The sequence below is a fragment of the Brachionichthys hirsutus genome, chromosome 3, assembly GCF_040956055.1.
Source record: "Brachionichthys hirsutus isolate HB-005 chromosome 3, CSIRO-AGI_Bhir_v1, whole genome shotgun sequence".
Lineage (NCBI taxonomy): Eukaryota > Metazoa > Chordata > Actinopteri > Lophiiformes > Brachionichthyidae > Brachionichthys > Brachionichthys hirsutus.
The window spans coordinates 5,235,287-5,255,582 of NC_090899.1; the positions used below are offsets into that span (position 1 = coordinate 5,235,287).

Below are 20,296 nucleotides of genomic sequence, written 5' to 3' on the forward strand. Positions count from 1 at the left end.
TTAAAGTCGCCTCAACGCACGCTTTTTATCTGCTTTCTTTTTCCCTGCTATGTTGCTAGTGCTGCTACTATTGCTAATATTGCTGCTAGTGGTACTGGCTCCATTTGCACCATTCCCCAAAGCTGCTGGCACAGGCGCTGCACTGGGTCCTGCTCTCTTTGTGGGGTCACCTGCATGCTTCTTTGGCTGGGGGCCATCATTAGGGTCCTGAGATGCCCCAGAGGTCCCACCGGGCCCAACAATGGCATGGATTTCTGTGAGCAGACGAGCCCGGGACTCGTATTCTGCATAGTCCTCTAATAGCAAACGGCCGGCTTCTTCGTTTAGAGCCGACTCTGGATTTGGATGGATGAGGAGGCACTTGATGGTCTGGGGTAATACGGAGGAGAGAAATATACAATTAATGGAGGTACCGTAATACTGGTCGACACTCGGGACAGCAGAACAACGATCACTCTTACAAGTAAGACATGTCGTAAGCCGAGTTCTGCCTTCCAGTCCCTCTTCAACACGTTGACGCAGATCTCTCCCTTGTGACCCACGTTGGGGTGAAAAATCTTGGTGAGGAAATACCCCTTGGGTGGAACCGCAGGGAAGTCCTTCCCAAGGACCAGCCGCATTCGGAAAACGCCACCAGCAAACGGGGTTCCCTCTGTCAAACCATAAAGAATTCATTTCATGAACAGTACGTCCCGACTGTGCCAAACTTGCTCCATAAAATGGGCATAGAGCAGCAAATGGGACGACTAACAGCATCTAGTTCGACTTCCTGCGCCTTTATCAGAACTCGGTCAGATAAATACGTGTACAGTAATAGCGCTAACAGCGGGGAGCAGTGCGAGGAGGGGGAGGGGAGAGCTGGATGGTAAGTGCAGTACAAAATGTCTGCAATAGATTTTTTTATCATGAAATTCTGTGTGATCCTCATTAAAAAATAACAAAAAAAGTACATTTAAAAGCAGAGTCTGTGTTGCCACTAAAAATACAGAAACTTCGGGCAGTTTGCTTGCAAATAAATGTAAACTACCGACTCCCTTTCTAGTTTTGTTTAATCAACAACTAGAGAAGCAGTCAGAGAGCTCAGACCTCCACCGAGCAGCTCATTCCCCTCCCAATTAGATTTACACTGCTCACATGGTGATCTGGATCATCAGCAAAAAGGTTCTAAATTATTCATTTTCAATGTTAAAATGTGACATTCTTTCCCAACCTTCTGAATCCGATCACGTCTGGATCATCACTAACATTTAATCATCTGTTCCTGGTAACATTCCCAACATTCCCTGAAAATGTTATCGAGATCCGTCCAGAACCTTTTGAGTTATCTTGCTAACGGATGAACGCTGGTGATCACATAACTCACATAACACATAACTCAGCGGAGGGAGTAACATCACATAACACCCAAATTGGGCCATATTATCATAAGTCTGATTTTAAAAAAAAATTATAAACTAGTTATGAAACATCTAATAATAGTTTGTTAAGTCTATTGAAGGACCCCTATCGACAAAATACGATAAATAAAAGAAGGATAATTTGTTGGATCAACAAAAATGAATTTTTAAGGGATAAATATACAGATAAAGTATATTTTAAGGACTGCTGTAATTACCTCTCTGTGTCATCTGACTCATGAACAGCATAGATATAATATTAAAAGATTAGAATTTACAGGAAGCACGCCTTGCTTTAACGATAAACACATAAACGTAGATAACCGAGTCTCAACGCAACCCAACCAGTACAGCGTAATCCCTTTACCTGGTCCTTCAATGGCCGTATGGAGCTCCGTTATGTCTTCCTCACTGGGATAAATCTTGATTCCCTCTGGAGGGTCTGCTGCTAGAGCCGAAACCTCTTTATAGACCAAGCGAAGCACCTGAGGAGGCAAATTCTCCACATTGGAGTTCTGTAAAAAAGATAAAGATGGTTTATTCAACTTGTGATGTGCCCTAATATAAAGTATGTAAGTTTGTGAAATGCAGCTGTGCCAAGTCATTTTGGTGTATATAATGTAGTCACCGCATACAAAGATGGGATGCTATTGCACTCCGGTAAACATATTAGCAAGTAGCTTCATGTTGCACCATTAAAAATAGCAAATTATCCAGAAGTAGAGGTTTCGGGTGAGCCGTAAAGTATATTAAAAAGTCACACCATCAAAGTATTTGTGTACATCTTACAGAAGTTTTCACTGAATGTGTTTAACGAGAATGTTACGATCATCCGGCATCAGGAGAAAAATAGACGCGATAGCCGAAGTGGTAAGGTGATTCTGAATTCCTTTAACAACTATTCAACTTTAAATCAACACTGGCGTTTCATTGCTATTAGCACTAGCGATGCTAGCTTAGCCTCGAACAGAATACGGCTGCTCGATGGTTTCACATTGTGCGACACAGCAGCGTACTCTATTATAACAACTGTATTAGTTAGATTACACGTGGTCTATTGTATTAACTTAATTCAAAAGGACAACAGCAACTAGACAAAACAATAAATAAATAAATAACATCTCGAAAGCTGGCAACGGCTAAAGATCGAAACAAGCTAGCAGCTACCGCTGTTAGCACTTAGCAAAAGGGTCGGCCATCCGACTTACCATCTTCAAACTCGGTTCCGCTAATGCGATGGGCGTCTGGCTGAATACTTAGAACACTTTTCTGTTACGAGTGAAAGTAAATGATCTGTGATGAAAACTTAGCCGGCTTTCACAGGTTTGTGGTTTTCTTCTTTTCGTTGACACAGGAACAAAAATATGTTCTTCAGTTTAACAGTTTCGACAGACCAATGGGGATCTAAAAGACGTGACACGTCAAAAACCGTAAGCCAATAATGAAACAATGTCTTGGTTACGTCACAACCGGAAGTCCAATCAGCCACACAGAGTCAAAAATATGACAAATGCTAGTCAGCCATTGGACCATTTGAAAAACTCATTCCCCGCCTTCTCCCACGACGTTCAGAAAATAAAGTCGATAACATAAAACACAGCAAGATGCCCAAGTTAACAAACTTTCGCTAGGATCGCTACACATTGTCTCTAAACAGAAGCAAGAGAGAGAACTTATTCCTCTTTCTGCTTGTCCTGTCTATTCTAGCATGCCTAATTCTGGCTAAGTCTTATGCCGGATGCCATACCTGCAGCAACCCTCTGCATTTATCCGGGCTTGGGACTGGCTCAAGGTAGACGCCACAATATTAATTAAACATATTTTTTCCACAAACAGGGCTATCGGTAGTTGTTTCTTTTGCATTAGCAGCAGTAGCAGAATTACTGTAAGTGAGAGTAATAGCAGGGATAATTTGTGTAGCACATTTTTATATTTAGCAGCAGACATTTGATGGGGGGCCTGCGACCCAGTCGAGATTTATGTCTAGCAATAACCATGCTTAGCTACACCTATATTAATAGCTTTTATCCATAATTACAACGACAAATTTTGTCAATATATAGTTTCATGAGTTTATCCTTCAATTAAAGCCGACATCATTAGCGCCAGTCTCCATACACAACACTAGAGGGCGCGTCAACATAAGCTGTCTAGTAATGAAAGGAGTCCGTTTGATATATTTACCGGTAAATGTTTTATTTTTTAAGGCTTAAATGAATGGATGAATGTGTATCCAATAAGATACGCTTGTTTTATTTGTACGAGTACAATAGAATCGACACCTTGGTAGCTTTTGATTTTCCAGTTTATCAGTGAATATCGTAAATGGGCGTGTCAGCCGAGCAACAAAAACAACAGATCTACTTCCGGTCTCTGGATCGCGCTGTCAGATTCGAGCATCTTTTCAACTGGGAAGGGTTCTCCGAGCAGGTCAGTAGCCTCGTTTGGGTAATGTCGATCAACTACAGCTATATTCACTGTTGCTTTTACAAATTATTAGCCGTCAGCGTAGATTTGTTAGTGTTAGTGTCGCTAACGACTTCCAAAGTGTCGTTAGCTTTGAATGGAGAGCTCCACTGCGTTAGTACTTCTCTATGAGCTAGTTAATGTTTAACCTGTTAACCTGTTATCTGCCGTGTGGCTTGTGCGTTGCAACGTTCAGCACTAGCATGAGCGAAGGAGAAGTGTTTCACGAGAAGCAACGACTGGAGCTGTGCGCGATTCACGCGCTCAACAACGTGCTCCAAGGACGGGTGTTCACCAAGGAGAGCGCCGATGACATCTGTAAACGGTACTGTGATGCTTTGACAACGGATCGATGGGCTACGTAGACTGAACAATGCCTAGCAACCAACCAACCAACAAGAAAGCGCCAATAATTGATTCAACAATCCATCCGGGGCGTTGCTAGAGAAACAAATATGTCTCCTTGTGACCCCATTTGTGGCTTTGTTGCTTCACAGAGACTTTGGTTCTTATGTCTGTGCACAAGTAGGTTTAATTAGAATGAAGGACAGATCCATTCGTTGTGTTCAAGCTCAATCTTCACTGTCCTTCCCGTAAAACAGGACTATATCGGATACAAGGTGGATGTTCTTTATAAATGTCCTTCGGCTCTTCCCCACAGGTTGGCTCCCCAGTGCTTGGTGAACCCCCATCGCTCGGTGTTCGGCACGGGAAACTATGACGTCAACGTCATCATGGCGGCGCTGCAGAGCAGGGAACTGGCTGCGGTGTGGTGGGACAAACGCAGGTGTGTGTGCGTGTGTGTGGGAGACACACACTTTGTGAAACTTGACTGCACTTTTTGTTTTATTGAAAGATGAAACGGGCCATGTTGTATTTCAGGGAACATTTTGCGTTCCTGGGCTTTGGTTTTTGGTTGATGTTGTATTTCTCTTTTTATTTCCATTGGAGATTGGTAAATAGAATAAATCATTACCCAATGCAAACCATCAGGCAGCAAAGGTATGCCGTAAACTGACAGGAGCCCATTTGTGCACATGCAGTAGACTAGAAATACTAGGTGAGTCGGATTTAGTTCTTGTTTTTGCAACAGCTCATCAGAACGGCAGCTCCTGAAAATGCTCTGATCGCCAGATTACTGAGAATGTTTCTTCCATCTGTGTCTGGACGTGTCTCCCACAGGACAGTTCAGAGCCTTTGCATGTCAAAGGTCCATGGTTTTATTCTCAATGTGCCATCCCGAGTGTCTCTCGGGATTATGTACCTCCCTCTCCGACGGCGGCACTGGCTCGCAGTTCGACAAGTTAATGGACAGTACTACAACCTCGACTCCAAACTGAAGGGCCCCGTCTGTATTGGGGGAGATGCAGAACTATGGTGAGCGTGTTTCACACGGGGCTTATCTCACTGTTTGTGTCAGAACACTGCTCTGTGCTCGTCTGACCTCCGTCTGCGCCCAGACTAATTCAAACCGTGTTTCTCTTTCAGCGCTTTTCTCAGTGAGCAGCTTTCTGAGGATGTGGCGGAAATGCTCCTGGTTGTCCATCGGGAGGTGGAGGAGGATGGTTCGTGGCTGAACGCTGACAATCACAAGAAGTGATGCCTCGGGACGGGACATAGCTTCGCATCGCATTGAGAAAGAAAAACCGACTACAAAAACACCTCATTACAGAAAACTCTTTGGGGAATGCTCTAAATCTACATTTCGTATGTATGCACTGACATATGATGGGGAATCCAAAGAGAAGCAGAGGTGGAAGTTTCATTACTAAGAGGACCTGCTATGACTGTACAGGTGTTGCTCTGAATGCCCATGTACCTGCATTGTCCTGCTATTGGTACCTTCGTTTTTACACTGAGGACGGTGCATCTAAGTTTAAGTGGATCGAGGCTGCGGGGACAAGTTGACCGGATATTGACTGTGTTGCAGTTGGAAAAATTGTGTTTGTGCATAAGAAAACATCTGCAATAAGAATAACTGGACTGTTTTTGACTGAATCATTTTTGGAAAAACTGTCTGAATTCAGCCTGCGTTCAGCGTAAAACGCAGTCGTGTACTAATCCATCCGATACCAAGCTGCACCTGAGTGTACCGTCCTTTCCTGAGTCGCTTTGCTGCAAGCCTTCTATGCACTGCCGATGTAGATTTGTCTGCACTGTTTGCTGTTGTGCGTGTTCATATAGGCACCGTAAATGTAAAGACATCACCTGAGCCGAGTTCATGAGAAAAATTGGATGCAAAACCGTTTTCAGGTAATGTTTGGTCAGCCTGTAGATGCAGTGTGTGGTTCTAATGTGGTGCTTTCACTAATATAGAAAGTTTCTTTTGAATGACGTCTATGATAATCAGGTTTTTTTATACAGTGGATTGTTTAAAACAAAGTAATCATGACCTTTCGCCTGCTCAAACGCTGGACTACGGTACTGGGACTACATGTCCCATGAGTCTTTTCACAGTGGTTGAATAGCTAACTCACCTTGCAACTTTTTTTTTTCACTTTGAGTTACCTATAGCGTTTAGTAATGCTTCCTAACACAACGGCAGAATGTACCTTACATAAAATTGTGTAAAGGTTTAGTGCAAAATTCTTTTTTGAGCTCAGCTCAGGTGAGGCGTTGGAAGTGTCTTGTCATGTTTTTGGCCATTTACTACGATGTTTAAGAGTTTAGTGAGCAGTTTTATATATTTTTAAATGCGTAATTATGCTCGTGGGAGCCTATTTTTTTCTTCTCACGTCTTTAGAGCATATAAACTGTCAGAGATTGAAAATATGGTTGATGATAATCCTTCGCAATCAAGTTCTGTCTCTTTATGTCAACATCATTATTTTTGACGTGTGTTAATGCGGTTGAATCCTGAAGCCTTGACAAAAAAAAAAGCAGACAAGATTTTTATTCTGATGGATTGCCTTTTAGGACCATGTGCCAAATCTCTCCAGTCACAAAGTGAAGGACATGAAAATAACACGTTATTTAAAATCACAAGGAGTTGGATTATTGCCTTAAATGGTTGTAAATGAGCCAAACATGCAAAAAACACTGGTTCTAGGACTGTATGTAGCATTTATGTTTGTATTGTCTCTCCTATTGATCTATGCATTTCCAAAAGACTGCCTCTAGTACACATTTGCGACTAATTTACAGTTCATAATGTTGAAGCTTGTTTTTATTAAAAGTTTACCTTCTGTTTTATTGAAGTTTGAGTCTATCTATTGTGGGTCTGTTTTTTTTTTATAAATATAGATATATTGGATGGAGACACAGAGACCAGGTGGAGGTTATTGAAGTTATTTTTTATTTATATTAGACTCTTGAGTGTAAAAGGATGCCATTCAAAAGGAGCATTGATAACCATACAAACTCAATTCAAGGGTTAACTAGGTCAGGTGACGAGGACAGAGGATTCAATGAAATCTCAAACATACTATACCAGATATACACACACAAAAAAATATTGTAGAGATCTCAGAAACCCAAAGCTATACATAGTTATTATTGCTAGTTACGGTAGCGCCACTGCAGCACCAGTAGCAAGAATCATATTGCCATGTACCTGCTATGGGATCTATGGTTCTCCACTCTGACCACATGCGTGTCAGTGGAGGATTTCTATTCCGTTATTAAAAGAATGTCTTGATAGCACTCAAGTATTTTTTTTGAAGAGCAAAGGTTTATGATTATTCTGATATTTTAGACAGTGAGATATACAGAATACCGTAGGGTAATACGAGGAAAATACAGACTTGACACCTATAAAAGTAATACAATTTTAAAAAAAGTCATTGAACTGCATTACCATTCACAGAAAGAAATGTGTTTTGTTGCTACGTGCCAGTGCTCTTCTACAACGATATTTATATAAAAACTTTTGAAGTAAATCGGTGTTACTGAGACATTTAAGAATATAAAACTACAACGTAGTAACGTCAAATCCATTCTGAATTTCCTCACCACTGTTCACAGTTTACACAGGTTGGACAGACATGGGGAAGGACTTTAGACCAAGTGGACTTGGTTCATAACTGCACAAACATTTTACCAGCAGTATCACTGCTGGTTAGACCGGCCTATTCAGACCCGTTTCTTTTAAGTGCTTCTTATAATAATAATAATAATAATAATAATAATAATAATAATGACGTTCAATGGTGCTGACGTAACGCACTTGAAATTCACACTTAGCATTCATTGTATTTAGATTAGTTTCTTTTTAGTTTCAGTAAAGTGCCCATTCATATGAAAACTAAACATTTCTTTCTATACATTTCCTAACAAAATAATAATAATCAACGTGAATACAGGTTCCGCGAAAGGGCAGGATTGGGGTGTGATTGATTTCCTCCATATCCCGTCAGCATGCTGGGAGAGTACTGCACATCCAGAACAGATGGTGGGATGCAACAGAAGAGGGGGGGAGAGAGAGAAGATAGGAGAAGAGAAGAGAACCCCATTTATTATTCATGCTTGCGAGGATCAATGTATTGACCGCCGGTGATGCCATCTGACCAAGAAACATGAATATAAATCTGAATAATTGAAGTTTAAATTAAAAGAAAATGTATGTCTTATTTGTCATACTTCTGTTTCCAAGGTCACACTGAGTGTTAAAATTATAATCATTGACATAAGATGCTGTAAAAATCATCAGATAATTCCGGTAAAATAGAAAAAGCACTCAGAGATTATGTTCGTGACAGAGTTATGTACAAAATTCTCCTTGTTTTGGGACAACTTGAAAAGTTGCACCAGAAAGAATGAAAGTCCCGCCCACCGGATGCTGCGAGGTCAAAGCCTCTTCACCGAGTCAGCCCGTTTGCTCCTCATGATTAAAGTGAGGGTGTCCACAAAGAGCAGTGATAAAATGGCACGGAATGTGATGATGTCACAAGAACAGAGGAACTCACAGAGGGGGGTGGGGACTGCCTGTCAGTCAAGGGGAGGCTCTCATAGCCAGGGTTGCCATTGGAGGAAACGTTTGGAGTCCTGTATAGAGACAGAAAGAGACAAGGACAGGAGAGAGAGCGGGAGGGAAAGGAGGAGGCATGGAGGGATGGAGGGATGAAGAACAGAGGGGGGGGAAACAGGGATCAGACACATTGAGAAAGACGGAGGGGACGGGAGCCGCAGGACGACAGGACCCAATCACAAGTAACAGAAAAGGAAGAGAGAGAGAGCGGTTAGAAATATAGTGTGGAGAAACACAGCACTCAGTGAAAGTAGTACCGGTAGTATTTGTACTGCTGGCACTCAGGCACACAGACCACTCCAGACTGACGCACTGCAGGATTCATGCAATAATCTGCAATTACATGCATTTGGAGCTGCAATCTGACTCGCCAGTTCCATTTCAGCTTTAATGCCGTTTTACTAATGAATCTGTTTTATCTGTGTGGCCGACGCCAGAGAGTTTTTAAAAGCGGCCCGCAGCACTTCCATTTGAGAGGAGTGGACTGTGTTTCTAGTGCGAGCTGAGCCTGGACAGTTTAGTGTAGAAGAAAAACACATCCTTGGTATTTGTCTGTTAATCGAAAGAAAAGGAAAGATGATCTGATTGGAGCATTAGTCATTTATAATTTGGAGCCTTTCAGTGTGGAAACACCAGTGGGGGGGGGGGGGGGGGGGGGGAACATAACAAGACGAGAAAGGAAGAATGAGAATGGATGAAGGAGGCATAATAAAAAGAAAAAGCAGGGAGGGAAGCGAAGACAGGCGGAGAGGTTTGACACCACGGCGAGAAGAGACAGGTGAGAGTGATGCAGGAGGGTGTTTGGGTGGGGTTACCTACATAGTGAACCTGAGCCCCCACATCGCCGGTCTGTTTACGACGTCTATACCCCCCCCCCCCCCCCCCCCCCCCAACGCAGCAGCAGGCCGCTGCCGTTTAGGAGACAGGACGCCATTTGAGACGAGACCTGTCGACACGAGCGCGCGGCCTACGCCGTCTGTCCTGAAACACCCGACAGACGGATAAGACAGACACACAGACAGACAGACAGACAGACCTCTGGAGTTGTGTCTGTTTCTCTGCCTACACTGTTGTCCACGTTGACCTGTCTGTGTGTCTGTCGGCAGTGACAGCTCTGTGGGTTTGGGCTGACTGCGTGTGTGTGTGTGTGTGTGTGTGTGTGTGTGTGTAGGTGTGTGTGTGTGTGTGTGTGACTGTGATGCGCCTCCACTGAGCACTGCCGTTGTGTGAAGCACAGGTGTGTGTGTGCTGCACGTCCATTATGTGTGTCGCTATGGTGATTCTGCTCTGAGGGGGAAATCTGTGACCACAGAGACTATGTGTCCAGTATTCTTTCTGTGTGTTGTGTGTGTTGTTCCACTACATTTGGGGGGGGGGGGGTCCTTAAAATAGTTGCTCTAAGGTACAGACCTCAGGACGGAAACAGGGGCTTGATGCCAAAACTGTATCTAACAGCAACCTCCTCCTCCTCCTACATGTGGGGCATTCTGCCTGCCTGCCTGTCTGTCTGTCTATGTGTCTGTGTGTCTGCGTTACTCACGGGAGGGGCGGCGCACTAGAAAACGGGGGTGTCCACCCGACCCCCGGGTAATTATAGAAGGGGGCCATTGGCCCTCGCTGAGACCCCGAGGCCGTCTGTCTACGTGCCTGATGGGAGGTGAAGGGGTCCTCGCTCTCACTGTCTGAATCTTCGTACTCCTCTGATTCACTGTCGTCCATGAAAGAGAAGGAGACAGGATGTGAGCAGAGAAATGAAATGATGAACACGCCGCCGAACACGCAGCAGATCAAACGCAGCGGAAACCAAACACAGGAATACTGTTGCATCACAATGACATGCAAAAAAAAACTCCAGCATTTTGTAATCATCATCTGATTGTGGATTAAAGCCAAGATCAAGGTGCGTTGTCTCCCATAAATAAACCAGGCTCAATGATAAGACATTTGTATCACTCGTCATTTTAAATAGCAGCTAATAAATAGGTTGTTTTCATTGATGAGTGCAGAATCTACACGCACTGATAGCACGATGATTGAGTGAGTTATGTATCTACAAATGTTGCTTTTCGGTCTGCCAAGAAATTAAAATATATATACATACAAAAGAAATTTATTTTGAATTAAAAAAAAAAAGAATATTGATCATTTTTTGGTCATGAGATGATTTGAAATATGTTGTGCATCGCTTGTTCACTTGGATTTGTAAAGAAATATTTCTGTAAGGTAATACCTGCAAACAGTTGTCGTTATACACCGTGCACCACACACACACACACGCACACACACACACACACTCCCACTCGGCCTCACCTGGGGAAGCTCCTCCATGCACCGGGCAGAGAGCAGAGGATGGCAGTGAAGGCCAGAGCAGAGAGGAACGAGTAGAGCGAGAGGTAGAGCAGTCCCTCCATCCCATCGTAGCACAAGCCTTTCAAAGAGTCAATGTAGTCCTAAACGACAGCGGACATATTCAAATGAAGACGCAGCTGTCGCTTGCTTCGGTTTTAACTGTATTTGTTCACCTTTTCGCTCTTTTGAAAAAGAGATCCAGATCTCAATGAGATAATAATTTGAGATCTGGTTACCTTATTCAGACCCCGGCAGTTCAGCAGCGCCACCAACTGATGAAAATTACCCTCCGTGGAGTTAAGTATCTGCTGAACCTCCCTAAGGGATTTCTGCAAATATGGGAAGAAGAAAAAAACGGAGTTTTTTTTTAAAGCGGCGGAAGGGAGGGGGGGGGGGGGGGGGGGTAATTTCATATTAACTCGTGGTGACGTACCTCAGCTTTGGGGAACTGTGTGAGAGCATTTCTTTCCAGACTGGAGAGGTGTGTGTGAATGTTGGACAGTGCCCTCTGTGACTGGGTCAGCAGCTGAAGCCAACAAGTCGGCACAGTTAAGAGCTTTTTAATTGAGTATGATTGCCCAGATATAACAATAGCACGATGAGAGTGGTTGTATGGAGAGCAAATGGTTTAAGGACAGGACACATCACAGCATCTGTGAATCCCCCTTAACCCAGAAGGGACAAAAAAAAGTGGTCCAAACTGCTGCTTTACTTTAACTTAGTGTAGCTGTGTCAGTTAAATGTCTGAAATGTCGTAGGAGATGGAGCCAACGGAGGTCACATTACCTGCTGGAAGGGGCTGTTCATGCGCCTGCTGCAGGTCAGGTAATAATCCAACACGTCTAGATGGTCGAGTGCACAATAGAAAAGATCGGGGATCATTGAACTCATTTTGTAAGCTGACGCATAATAAGATGGGAGGTAAAGCATGCTGCGCTTTGTGGGGATAGAGCAACGCTGTACCTGAACCGGCACCAGAGTTGAAGTGGGTGGAGTTCAGGATGAACGTGTTTGGATCCGAGCAGAAGTCGCTGAGAGCCTGGCCAAAAAAAAAAAAAGTGATGGAGAAAGTGAGAGAGGCGAGCAGGGCAATAAATAGTAGGCGAAGCGTCAGATGACACACTGACCGACTGACACACTTGGGCCCTCAGATAGCTGACAGCAGCAAATATCGATCTGCGTGCATCACACTCTGCCCTGGATAAACCTGACATCTTGTTTTCTATCCTTGAGCTCATCAGACACACACACACACACACACACACACACGCACACACACCCGTGAATGGAGTGCACCGAAGAGAGAAATAGCACACTCCCGAACTCGCTCGGCTCGGGCGCTCTCCACCAGAAGAGGGAGCGGGAGCCGCACAGAGAGCCCGGCGATGGATGGGAAACGTAGCAAACAGCCCACAGCTGGGCCTTTGTTTGCCTGGACAGAGCCGCTCTGTGTCGGGGCCCGCAGCTCTCGGGACGTCTCCTGCCAGCTCCACATGATACTGAGACTCGTAAAGCAGGCAGTAGCAAAGAAAAACACATCTGCCATTTGCTCTGTTGACAAACTCACAAAACCCAGAACAGAGGGACTTAGTGAGGGACATGTCCCCTCTCTGAGACATAACTTCATCTTCTTCTTCTTTTCCATGCATGTTTTCATGCCTGCATATCGCAGCAAACTTGTGACGTCATGTTGGCTGCTGAACAGCATTAAAGGAGAAAATGACTGACAGGACTGCAGTCAGACTGTAACCTCTTCTTCACACACTCAGTCGGAGTAGCGCTGCAGCTTCCTGCCTCGCACCGCTGAAGACGCGCTGATGCGTTACCCGCCAGTCTCCCCTCTTTACATGCACTCCTCTCTTTCTTCCTATCCCATCCATCCTAGCTCTCATTGAAAGCACCTCTTCTCATTCTCTATCTTTACTTCATGAGAAAACACACACTAATGCACACGCGCACTCTGCTCACAAACACATTTGTGCACATGCGCATTGGATCTTGAATCTCTGGCCTATTTTCCTGCCTTTTTGGTCCTCTGCCACGACTGCAGCGTTCCCTGGGAGGCAGGTCTTTTCACAGTTTGCCACAATAGGGCAAGGAAAAGACACGCAAAACACTCGCAAATGCGATTTTGGTCAATCTTCCTCATCTGTAGCCGATGCGACAGTGCAATCCACTCTCTAGTTTATTAGTCCTTCGTCCTCCCCATTCTTTGCATGCAGCCCTGGCCCCTGTTAATGGATCTACTCACCACAACAGAGGCCGTCTCCAAGCCCAAGGAGCCCCAGCTGAGGAAGAGAGCCAGCCAGGCCAGCACGGTCATCCTGTGAAGAGGACACCCTGAGCATCAATCCAGTGTCGGCCCGTATGTGTCTCAAGCTACAAGCCTTTATGACTGTGTGTGTGTGTGTGTGTGTGTACTCACAGGATGAGCAGCCATCGGGCCTGTTTAGCCAGTCCCAGCAGGATGAACAGACACACTATGAGGTCAAGCAGCAGCAGCAGCACATACGAAAGCCACCTAAAGCAAGGAACATGTGTTCACTACGTGTTTATGTAGTTGTATGATTATATTATCTAATGCATGGGAATGTATTTATTACTTTGAGGTCATTTAATTTGGTTGCTTAGAATGGGAGCATTTTGCGGTCGACATTTTAAATGACAGATGGAACCTTGTTCCTTCAGCTGCTCCCACACATCTTTTTTGTGTTTTTTTTTTTTTTTATAAATCAGTGATTTTTTTCTGGTGTGACAACGAGGGGAAAAGAGGTCAGACCCAGAACACAGGAAATGATGCAACACGCAAAGGCAAGGCATGGAAGCAAAAGAATACAAGGAAAAACACCAACATGACAGTTTGGTCATGTGTGAATTACACAGAGTTCATTTCATCATATTAAGACTCTCCCACCTTATCGGGGGAGGGGGGGGGGGTATTTTATTCTTTAATTCTTCCAGAATTAAAATAGCAGAGAAGTGTAAAAACATAGCAAGCTGAGCTAGGCTGCAGCAACACTGTGAAAGAGATGATTGTGTCTGCTACAAGACAATGGACGGACAGACGGACGGACTGACGGATGGATATTGTCTCACCAATATAAAGGCCACTCTGGATTGCAGCCTCACCTGTAGTCCTCATTGACCATCAAGGTGTTGGCCGCCCAGCCGGGCGAGAAGGCGTTGGGTAACAAACCGCCGGCAGGCACCACTGTCGGCGCCACAGACGGAGGTACCGGAGTTAAAGGTACGATGGACGCCCCGCTCATCCTGCTGTCATTTCCCAAGCTTGTGTCAACACGGAATCGAGCCAAAGAGATGGAGGAGAGGAGGTTGGCCACGTTCTCTGATAACCTCCGGCAGTTCCGTGTCGAGACGAGGAAGGGTTTGCTGCCAGTGAAAAGCTCCTCCATTGAGGCCAGAGGGCCAGCGATGGACAGCTGCAGGCCAGCGATTGTATCTGAAATCTACAGACAGGGGGGGAAGGAAGAATGTGAGGGTTGCTCTTCGTGGCCAATCGGCGTCAAAAGGCCCGAAACAAATACAATCCATTTAACAGTGAAATGTTACATGCGTGCAAATGTTTTGCTTTTTCATTTAGTCCATTTATCTCGCTGTCTTGCACAAAATTCTCCATAATATATGTTATCTTCTTTTCAACACGCACACACACACACACACACACAGTGCCAAGCAGACCACACGGGGAAACACTCACCAACAGATCGATGGAAGCCAGTGTATAATTGGCTGTGAGAAGAGACGAGGTCAACTGATACATCCCATCGTTCGCCTCACTGTTGCCATAGAAACCGACGCCTATGGCAACACTGCCAAGGGAGAGAAAGGAGGAGACTTACCAATGCGTGAGGGTGCATACACATAGAAGAAAAGATAGCAGAGGCACAACTGTGATGTTTAATTCAGTATGTATGTCCATTTTAAATGAACGTGACGCAAGGAGATAGACCGGACGGGATGCGCGTGCGTGTTCTGCATGAGCGTACCACTAGCGGAGCGCAGGGGAGTGAATATACAGATGATGGAATAAAGCTGACTGACGGCAGTTAAGCTTCAAAAAGGAAAATGTTCAAATCGTTAAACATAGAGTCGTTCTGTAATTCATATATTCAGATTAAGGCTCAGGCCAGATGTTTGTCAAATCCCCACAAACCCAAGTGGAATGGTATGACCCAATCTCCCACAAAGTATGTGACCCAGATTAGAAAGCAGGGGGGGGGGGGGGATGTGTGTCTGAGTCTGTCTGTGCTTTGCATTTCAAAATGTGAGCGCTGTCTAATGCCGCTGCGTTTCAGATGACTGTGTCAGTGACCAAAGGCCAACATCTGGAAAACACGGTGTCACGTTTAATACTTTCACCAGGCTAACGGCAGCACTCCCCCCCCCCCCCCCCCCCCCCAACCAATTCTGGCACAGAAAGCTTGTAAAACACGCATCAGCAAGGAAACGGCCACATTACATTGCACATCGGTCCATAGAGGGAGACATCAACCGCATCAGCGTACGGCTCGATATGTGATGGAGCAAAGCTATAGACGCATGGGAAAGGGCGGAGGGAGGGACTTCAGTTGCACACAGCGGCCTGTAGCTTCAATTTAAAAGGCACCTGAACTTCCCTTCAGTGACTTGTGATAGCCACGAGTGTGTCGCGCAGACATCAGGCAGCGTTTCTGTTTACTGACCCGATGACTGCATGGTCACCAGATCGGGGGGGTGCAACACCAGTGGGTAAATGGCCGTACTGTAGGTGGGCGAGCTGAGATCATCCGCATACATATAAATGCCCACGGACAGTGCCGTGTTAGGCCTGTGGTGGGCAAACAGAATTATAACATGACTATCAGCTGCCATCCGATTAGTTTTTTTCTGTCTCGTGTCACTTCTTGGACTTGTGAGTGACTAAAAACCACGTGGTAATGTGGTTTTTAGTCATACTTGTGACTCATGGCCTTGTTGCTGTGCCTCCTGAACACAGAAAGGAGCAAAGGAGAAGATTTCAGTATTTCATTGTAAGCTTCAATTACTTCACACCTTTCAGCGTCGCGTCACTTTGAAAGGAAACGTCATGTGTATTTGACAACTAGTTCGTTTTTCAGTGTCAGATTTCACCTAAAAAAGTAAAAGAAACTTGTCAAAAGGTCAAATCTCGTTTTTTGCGGTTTCAGCTGAAACTGACCGTTGGGGTGAAAACTTGGTGAAATAAGCTTCACTGGTTTGTTTCAGAGGAAGATGGGAAGATCTATCTCGTATTTAATGATACATATCAAGCTACAACCAGGAAATAAAAGGTTTTCTCTAAATAAAAACAATAATCTACGCACATAAAAGCAGCAGACAGTGGAAACCAGCGAGTTTTACTACGTCCAAAGGAAACACATGAAATACCACGTTACATCTGGTCTGGTTGCTTTTCGTTAAAAGGTGTGTTTAAACGCTCCGTGGGTGATGATGATGATGATGATGATGATGATGATGTCTGAAGCCTCCTCCTCCTCACCAGCAGAGTGTGACGGCTGCCACCGCCACCCATGTGACACAGCAGATGCCCCGCCCCTTCTTCCCATTGTAACCGTGACCTGTGCTTGCATCTTCATCCTCCTCCTCCTCCTCTGATCCTTCACTCCGGTCACCACGGTGACAGCAGCAGTAGTGTATGAGGAAGGAAAAAACCACCAAGAGGGAGACAAGGAGAGCGATGGCTGATAAACTCGACAGAACCAGCAGAGTCTGAAAGGAGGAGGAGGAGGAGAGCGGGAGGAAGAAATCAGGGATGAGTCAGTGAATGTGAGAGATGCTTTTAATCCCATTGTTACATGCAGACTAACTGGAGAGGGCAACATTCAAAACTAATCCTGTTAAATGCCATCGCTTGTCATACTGGCCCATCCCCATTAGCAGCAGGAGATTAAAAATGGATGACAATATAAAATTGTCTGCATCAGAAATCAACAATATAATATAAAAAAATAAAAAATATAATATAAAGGATTTAACAGGGGGGGGGGGGGGGGGGGTTTGGGAGGTTCTCGGTCATTTATACTCAACCTTGATTTGTATCTATAGATGTGAATAATTTCACCAAACGCTTTCAGATTTCAGAAGTCAACATCCTCCAACACACATCGACAGTATTACCCTCCGTCCATCCGGCTGGATGTCGCTCCCCATTCCTCCACGTATCTCACCTCCCGTTCTTTGAAGTCCCTCCCCATCTCCCAACCCTCTTTCTCCCACTCTTTCTCTCCCCCATCTTTTTCTTTCCATCCATGCCACTGAATCTCTATTAATAATCTGTGACCTACTTAAATGCATTCACTGCCACTCTCTCTCACTCCCACTCTCATCTCTCGCTTCCTCTCTCTGCCCGGTCTTCTGTTGAGCAACCTCCTGGCATTGCTCACTCTCTCGGTCCCTCTCTGATTCCCTCTCTCTCTGGGAGCACTTGGGGACTCTCTTTTGTCTTTTGTGTTCTACAGGATAATTTGTGGGCCCCTCCACATACCCCCCCCCCCCCCCCCCCCGTTGTTGAACTGCAGAGAAGTCCCGAAGCATGCGCCGTGAAACCGTTCCAGCTGAAGCATTTTGTACAGCGGAGCCTGATGAAGGAGAAACCTTTGCATGCTGCAGCACAAAATGCAAAGTTAAGCAGATTGCAGACAATAGCAGCTTTGGAAAGCTGCTGGAGGACTACGCCTGAGCCACATCCTTCATAAACACCACATCCACTTCCTTCGCTATACGGATGACACCCAGCTCTATATTTCCACCAAGCCCACCTCCGCCCTCCTACGCTCTTTCCTCGCCAACTGCCTCATTGAAATGAAGTCCTGGTTTACAATTCAGTGGTAATCAGTGCTAAATCAGAAATGCTAATAACGGCCAATAAATCCTCCCTAATTTCACTGTATACTGTCCTTTCTTTTAATGCATTTTTATTCTTTATTAATGTTTGTACCTTGAAAGACATGCATAGTAAAATATATTATTATACAGAGCAGTGTAGGTCCAAGTGGGAAATAACCATGAACAATGATGGGATACGAGTTAGGGGGCTCTTGGGTGACTTCTTACCAGTAATAAATTGGCATGAAAATGTAATTTATAGGGGCGTAAATATCATCGTCGTGGTTTTGGTGATTGCTGCAACATTTAGGGATTCATTGCATGAGTTTGAACAAATTGCTTGTCACCCATTTATTCAATTACACAAAGGTACCCCTGTTTATTTAGAACTACAAATGGAGCCACCGATCTACCGCGGCTATGCAGCGTGGCGTGGACGGCTAGTGTACAGCATGCGGTTACAGTGTGTTACGAGTGGCTGCAGAAGGTGTGTGTTACCTGCTGGTACTCCCAGCTGTCGGGGACAAAGATGCTGTCCTTCATCTGCATGGTGAGGTCCAGGCGAGGAAGGGCATGACACACTCTCACCCATAGTGAAGGGGTATAGCTGGGCACTGTTGTCATGGCAGCCATTTTCTACTGCCAATGTTCCCCGCCTCCAACCTGCAGGATGGAGGAAAGAGGGGTCACAGCAACCAGGATGTGGAATAAGAACAGGAGGAAATGGGGTAAGAAGGGGTAAATGACGACTGATCCTGTGGCCAAGGTGAAAGAATAACGAGGTCAACGCTGGTTCCACGGTCGCCATGCCCCTCTGACAGCTAGACGCAAAGGAGATCATTCATGATCGCCTGAGTCAGGTCGGGGTCAAGATGTAAACCAGGCATTTTCTCCCATTTTTGTTAACATTGTGGAAAATAGAGTTTTAAAATGTTTTCCCTCATTATGTAAAAAACTATTAATGGATTGAGTTCAACAAAACTTGTGCCATATACTGTGATAACTTTCATATATTGTTTGACTGAATATCTTTTTGGAAGATTTGATTGTATAGAATCTATTTAAAAATGTATATTTTGACCCTAGAAATTCATGATTGCATTTTATTTATTACTTTTTTTGACAGTTACTTTGGCACAGTACAGATAAACTCAATCAAAGAAATGCTTGATCACAACACGCTCTCTCTAACTTCATGCATACGGTACATGCTCTGGGATAACCATGGATTATCTAGGGGGGGGGGGTATATGGCCACAGAAGAACCGACACAAGACACCATTATGCAAAGAACAGAAAACGTATACATTATTACATCATCAAAAACACAAAGGTCAGTTTTGGCTAATACAGAATTCTTCATTGCAATGACAGAGCGAGGAGTCGAGGGGTTAAATAACAAGACAACAGCCCGACGGACTCTGAAACCGACTGAATTACTTTCATTCATTAAGATGAATTACTGTTTTAGAAAGGGCTGCTTTAGAGTAGCTCAATGGAGACTGTTGCCCAAACACAAAGGGTCACAGCGCTGATATTTAAATTCTGCATTTGAAACAAACCAGCTGCAGTAATGCCAGAAAGACCCTGAACTGAAGCTTTGTGTTTTATCTTTTATTGCAGCTGATTGTCTCCACTGAAGGATGCCACTGCCCCCCCCCCCCCCCCAATTGACTCACATTCAGTGTCAGACAGTTGCCCACTCAGATTTGGGTTGGTGAAGGCCTCCAACAGAAACAGCTGGCCCACAGGCCAGACAGGACCACTGTAAGCCCATTACAAAGAGCCACTTCACCTTAATGGTTCCAGCAGCTCAGCCGTCACAAATCGAACCGGCGCCAGCGCTCAATTTCCTTTATTAAAACTGAACATGAGGGCTAAAACAGAGAGATTCCACAGTGCATCAGTAGAGCACACAGATCGCACGCTGTGCTCTCGTGCATTCATGCATTCCTGATCACTATATATCTACCGTCATCTGAATTTTCAATGTCAAATTAAATATTTTTCCCTCTCTCCATTCTGGATCGGATCCAGATGAAATTAGGTGGTTTAGATAGAGGGCCCCACCCTACATGTCAAATTACATAAGCATCGGTCAATAATCAACCAAGATATGGAGGAACAAATTTTGAAGCGCCATTGACTGCAATGTCGGCAAAACTTTCAAAGTGATCCAGAATCCGGCATCTCTTGTGGATCATCACCAAAATGTAAACAACTGCCCCTGGAAAGATTCCTAATATTTCCTGGA

General features: G+C 44.7%; 3 protein-coding genes across 3 annotated transcripts; 1 reads left to right on the top strand and 2 right to left on the bottom strand.

The window, feature by feature from the left end:
• On the bottom strand, window positions 1-2,181 carry ube2s (ubiquitin-conjugating enzyme E2S). The gene is made up of 4 exons (XM_068757989.1): window positions 2,161-2,181; window positions 1,765-1,912; window positions 462-652; window positions 1-369 (listed from the first exon to the last, which is right to left on the bottom strand). The coding sequence occupies exons 1-4, from the start codon at window positions 2,179-2,181 to the stop codon at window positions 1-3; spliced, it is 729 nt and encodes a 242-aa protein (XP_068614090.1).
• Window positions 2,182-3,780: 1,599 nt separating this feature from the next.
• On the top strand, window positions 3,781-5,463 carry josd2 (Josephin domain containing 2). The gene is made up of 5 exons (XM_068760388.1): window positions 3,781-3,827; window positions 4,060-4,188; window positions 4,525-4,650; window positions 5,046-5,240; window positions 5,352-5,463. Exons 2-5 carry the CDS (start codon window positions 4,067-4,069, stop codon window positions 5,461-5,463), a joined length of 555 nt encoding a protein of 184 aa, XP_068616489.1. The 5' UTR covers window positions 3,781-3,827; window positions 4,060-4,066.
• A 2,686-nt stretch (window positions 5,464-8,149) lies between these two features.
• ttyh1 (tweety family member 1) lies at window positions 8,150-18,675 on the bottom strand. Its single transcript, XM_068760285.1, has 14 exons — window positions 18,541-18,675; window positions 16,697-16,926; window positions 14,897-15,008; window positions 14,308-14,645; window positions 13,604-13,699; window positions 13,430-13,502; window positions 12,142-12,217; window positions 11,965-12,020; window positions 11,612-11,704; window positions 11,415-11,507; window positions 11,140-11,279; window positions 10,370-10,537; window positions 8,768-8,846; window positions 8,150-8,233 (listed from the first exon to the last, which is right to left on the bottom strand). Exons 1-14 carry the CDS (start codon window positions 18,673-18,675, stop codon window positions 8,150-8,152), a joined length of 1,773 nt encoding a protein of 590 aa, XP_068616386.1.
• Window positions 18,676-20,296: the final 1,621 nt, after the last annotated feature.

Coding starts and splice junctions, on each gene's coding strand:
- ube2s (XM_068757989.1), bottom strand. CDS start 2,181: ATGTACACAAATACTTTGATG. Junction 1,913..2,160: donor TGTACACAAATACTTTGATG/GTGTGACTTTTT, acceptor TCTTTTTTACAG/AACTCCAATGTGGAGAATTT. Junction 370..461: donor GCTTACGACATGTCTTACTT/GTAAGAGTGATC, acceptor GTATTACCCCAG/ACCATCAAGTGCCTCCTCAT.
- josd2 (XM_068760388.1), top strand. CDS start 4,067: ATGAGCGAAGGAGAAGTGTTTCACGAGAAGCAACGACTGGAGCTGTGC. Junction 4,189..4,524: donor GCCGATGACATCTGTAAACG/GTACTGTGATGC, acceptor TCTTCCCCACAG/GTTGGCTCCCCAGTGCTTGG. Junction 5,241..5,351: donor GGGGGAGATGCAGAACTATG/GTGAGCGTGTTT, acceptor TTTCTCTTTCAG/CGCTTTTCTCAGTGAGCAGC.
- ttyh1 (XM_068760285.1), bottom strand. CDS start 18,675: ATGGCTGCCATGACAACAGTGCCCAGCTATACCCCTTCACTATGGGTG. Junction 16,927..18,540: donor ACAGCTGGGAGTACCAGCAG/GTAACACACACC, acceptor TCCTCCTTTCAG/ACTCTGCTGGTTCTGTCGAG. Junction 12,021..12,141: donor CAACTCTGGTGCCGGTTCAG/GTACAGCGTTGC, acceptor TCGACCATCTAG/ACGTGTTGGATTATTACCTG.